We start from the raw sequence: 4,326 nt of genomic DNA, 5'->3' as shown, positions 1-4,326 counted from the left end.
TTATTTACAACCAGTATTTATTTTCTCCTGTCTATCTTTTTTTTTTTTTATTTTGTTGTATTGGGGATGAGGTGGGGTGCAGGGACATTTTTTCCTCAATGCTTTGGCCTCCTCGATGTCCAGCCAACTCCCTTAATGTACCCCAACTTCTTTAAAGTCTCGCAGTAAATATAGATATTGAATCATCTGAAAATCTCTCTTCATTTCATTGAAAAAGATTTAAAATGCTATGAAGGACATGAAAAAGGCAAGCATTATTTATTTTGCAGGGAAATAAATATATCAGCATGTCAGCGTTGTTTTGTTTTAAACCAATCAAATCACAAATCTGCATTTGTCTCATGTAATGGCGGCATCCTTGTTTATGCGGTGAGATACGTATTGTAAGTGATATTTCTGAATTTTATCATATATAAGAGCATGGTTTGTCTTTACTATGTTGTATTCAACTAAAGAAAACACAGTTCTTGTTTTATGGTGATTTCTATCTCAAATAGCATTTCTCTTGTTTGCAAATAATCGCAAAATGAAACGGAACATATATTTCTTTCTGTAGGATACTATCGTAAATTTAAACATCTTCAGTACTTAACATCAGCAAACAATGACCAACGTTATACAACCTACAAGTAGTACTTCTTATTGATGACTAAGTTCCGTAGTTGTTGAAACAATGTTAATGTGGTACATGCATAATCTGTTGGGTATCATTTTCCAAGGATTTTTCCCACATTTTTTGTTGAGTCTATACAGTTGAAATAATAAATTGTCTTTTATGAGCATGCTTTTTAATATATTCGATCAATGCATACTATCTCTGCAAGATATATTATTGTTTTCAGCGGCAGCTCACACAAATTGGTCCGACCAAAATAGTTCCATCATGATTAAGTAGATACAACATTATTGTTCATGATAAGAGTGAAGTTGTGTATTTCATACGTTAAAGAAATCAAAAATAACGTCAAAATATTATTAGAAAATCACTTTCCCCCCGAAATGCAAATAAAAAATATCAATATTCCTACGCTCGCTCCCTCCTCAGCCTTTTTTTTTTTTTTACATGTTTGATAATAGAGAATATTTAGGTCATTCTTCGATTCATATTTTTTCACCGATGAATTGATAATACTATATCAACAATTGTATTAAGTACATGTTTATAGTCTGTTAATTATCATACAATTTCCTTTTAAGAAAAAATAAATCATTCTGTGTGTGTATATTATTAAATGACGGAATTTTCAATCCCTGGCTGGATTCTGCTCACGTGTGTACACTTTGTAAACTGTAGGGGATAAAATGTGTGGCAAAACGAGAACTTCGGACATTCGGGTTCGTGTTGGAGTTCAGCATAGGCTTACCATTTTATATAGAACTTGAATAATGTAAGTAATATCTGCGACGAATACATTAGCATATTTCAGTAATTTTCAAAACAAAAAAGGTTTTCAGTTTAGAATTTTTCCCATCCGGTTTTTTTTCCTAACACGTTTTAAACACAAGTTGTTGCAAAACAAACTATATATAGTTCAACAGGGATTGTATAATTTTTATTAATCAGAATTCGTTTTCATTTCTAATTAAGAAAAGAAAAGTTTTGTCTGCCATCGTAACTTCTCGGCAAAACAAAACGTGTTCCTCCGAGCTCGCTGGATGCGTTTAACAGCTCCATCGCACGTGTGTTTAATGTTGGTCTTGCGGACACAGGTTCATGTAGGCCTATGTGTACCGTTTGTTAGGAGACTGGGTGACCTCACCATGCTCAAAATTTACACCAGTTCCATAACTAGGCCCTAGACATTGCAGTTTTTTTATTAACGTCATTATAAACACTGATAAGCATATTAAATCTAAAAGTCGAATATCTTTGGATATGGGGTAACCCATATCTATTCTTGTTATAATGGCAACAAAAATTTAGGAGTATTTTATTTAAGGTCATGAAACCTGTGCATTAATAATCCTTATTATCAATATGCATTTATCTTCAGAATCTGCTTCAGAGTAATTCACTTTCGGTTCATAATTTAAAGAAAAAGAATTAGTGTAAACAGATTATCAATGCAAAGAACTGATATGATTCAATGATTTTAAAGATAAAATATTTAATTTATATATTTCTGGACAAACAAGTTATGTAAACACTAAATAAAGAATTATCTTTAAAAGTGGTCCAACAGTGCCTGAGGTTGAAATAATGTATAGATCTGAGATTATTTTTACACCAGAAGGCACAATAAATTTCCTGTCTAATTGTTTACAAAATTGATATAGTATTTTAGTGAAGAAAAAGTCACTTATTGAATGTTAGAATGGAATTACAGTTGAAACTTGTTTACAACTGTACATTTGAAAACAGCATTTGACTGATTGATTGAATAAGCTGTCAGTATATATACTTTCAGACACTGAACCTAATCTAAGCATGCCCAGGAGTAAGAAGCGTGGAGCTGCGGCTGCCAAGGAGAAGGCAGTGGCCGCAGAAGATGCTCCTGTCAAAGAATCGCCGGCCGGGAGAAGAAAAAGAGGAACAGCCTCCCAGAGCCCCGCCCCCCAAAAACCAGCCCCAAAAGCCTCGCCCAGTCCAGCTCCCAGATCAAGGTATATTTAATATATACAGTCCATGAAAAAGGCTTAAAAGCAGATTTCTTTTACGTTCCTATGGCCATGTAATATGAGAATGCCTAAGAAGTATAGTCTCACTAGATACTCACAAATATTAATGTAAATTAATTTCATATTTACTGAAGCCTTTCTGTAAAGTTTTTGATGTTACACTAGCCATTTTTATTGAGTGTTTATATAATTACTAAATGAACTTTAAGAAGCCAGTGTATATTGTAAATGATATCTTTAAAAACTTGTGTTAAAAATCAAATGAAGACAACATATTTTGTTACAGGAGCAGAGGTACAGCAAGAGGGAAATCGCAAGGAAAAGGTAAAACTTTTAATGCTGCTAGTTTTCTAAAACAGTATCATTTATGTCTCTTTCCTTTTTTTCTCTCTTACTAGGGGGTTCAGGTAACGCGACTTAGTTATGTAATCGTTGTCATCTACACATAATTCATTGGTGTTTATAAACTTAAATTTTGCATTATTATTCATAGTTATCTAGAAATTAAAAAGAATGAACTTCTCTACCTTATTTAAACTTTGGAATGATGAGTGTGTTATTCTGCAAAGTATGTATTAAAAATTAACCGGATTGACTCGAGCTTGTGCTAAAAATGGATGCGGGGTTTCCCTTTTCATGCATGGCGCTGTAATTTTGTCTACGCAACATTGATAGCGTCATTTTGATTGGCTGTACAAAAGGTGATTTTTAAGGAATGAACGACATTGACTTATCACAGGTAAGCTTGCATTTTGAAGATGAACATGGTTATTGTTTCATCTTAATGCAATGTGCAGAAGTTTGTGTATTTTCGTTTCAAAGGAAAGAGATCAATTTTACTATGGTAAGTAATCGGAATACATGTATTTTTATGCAACATACACTATTGGAAGTCGGACAGTATTTTTTATCTGGATATTGTTATTCTGTAATCATTTCGAAAAATAATAAGCTGGATTCATTTCCTAAAATCATCATTGCTTTTTGAACATGGAAATTAAACAATATTAAACTTGTCGGAAGAACTTGGATTAACTCCAAAGGCATTTATGCATAAAATTATCACTTGAGCTAATTGATTGATCATCATCATAAAACTAAAAAAAAAAAAAAAGCAAAGAAACAGTAATTTCATATATTTACATTTTTACCTGATACTTAATTCAATTAAAAAAAATTCAATAGTAAGAAATCTCAGCATCCCCACCAAATGTTTTACTTAGCAACATGCAGCAAAAAAGCATGCAGTTCTGTCATGTGCTGACTTCTGAGCAAATTGATTTATGGGGTTTTAAGGCAAATTATGTTATTTGTAGTTTAACTCAGAAAAAGACATTGGAAATGGAATATGATAAAATATCTGTATTTAAATATCTCTTCGAAAATTTATACCTGAACCCCCTACTCTTACTCCTGCAATTAGTTCACATAAAAGTTTAAGACTGGTTTCATCAAGCAACTCTTTTCAATTGTTTATTTTGGTGAAATGTTTCATACCAATGTTGCTGTAAAGAGTTGATGGATTTCTTTTTCATTGTTTGTCTTTCAGTAGCTTTTATTTGATACCCACTTGTAGGTGATAGTGCAGAAGATACTGGAAGAGTAACCAGAGCGGTGGTACAGGAAGCAGAAGATTCTCCCAAACGAGGCCGTTCCACTTCCAGGCGGGGGAAACCAGCCAGTGAACCTGCACCACAACCAGTTACT

At 33.0% G+C, this 4,326-nt stretch overlaps 1 protein-coding gene across 1 annotated transcript; it reads left to right on the top strand.

Annotated features, from left to right (window-relative positions):
• Positions 1-324: 324 nt before the first annotated feature.
• Positions 325-4,320, top strand: LOC134232292 (uncharacterized; the record flags this gene model as incomplete). The annotated part of the gene is made up of 4 exons (XM_062714246.1): positions 325-383; positions 2,409-2,604; positions 2,906-2,943; positions 4,196-4,320. Coding segments are annotated over exons 2-4 (339 nt in total), but the record flags the coding sequence as incomplete, so codon positions are not given.
• Positions 4,321-4,326: the final 6 nt, after the last annotated feature.

This window comes from Saccostrea cucullata, unplaced genomic scaffold (genome assembly GCF_032062105.1).
Source record: "Saccostrea cucullata isolate Sc308-1 unplaced genomic scaffold, CSIRO_AGI_Scuc_v1 ctg3896, whole genome shotgun sequence".
Taxonomy (NCBI): domain Eukaryota; kingdom Metazoa; phylum Mollusca; class Bivalvia; order Ostreida; family Ostreidae; genus Saccostrea; species Saccostrea cuccullata.
Note: the sequence above shows the minus strand (reverse complement) of the source record. Positions and strands in the feature narration are given on the sequence as shown.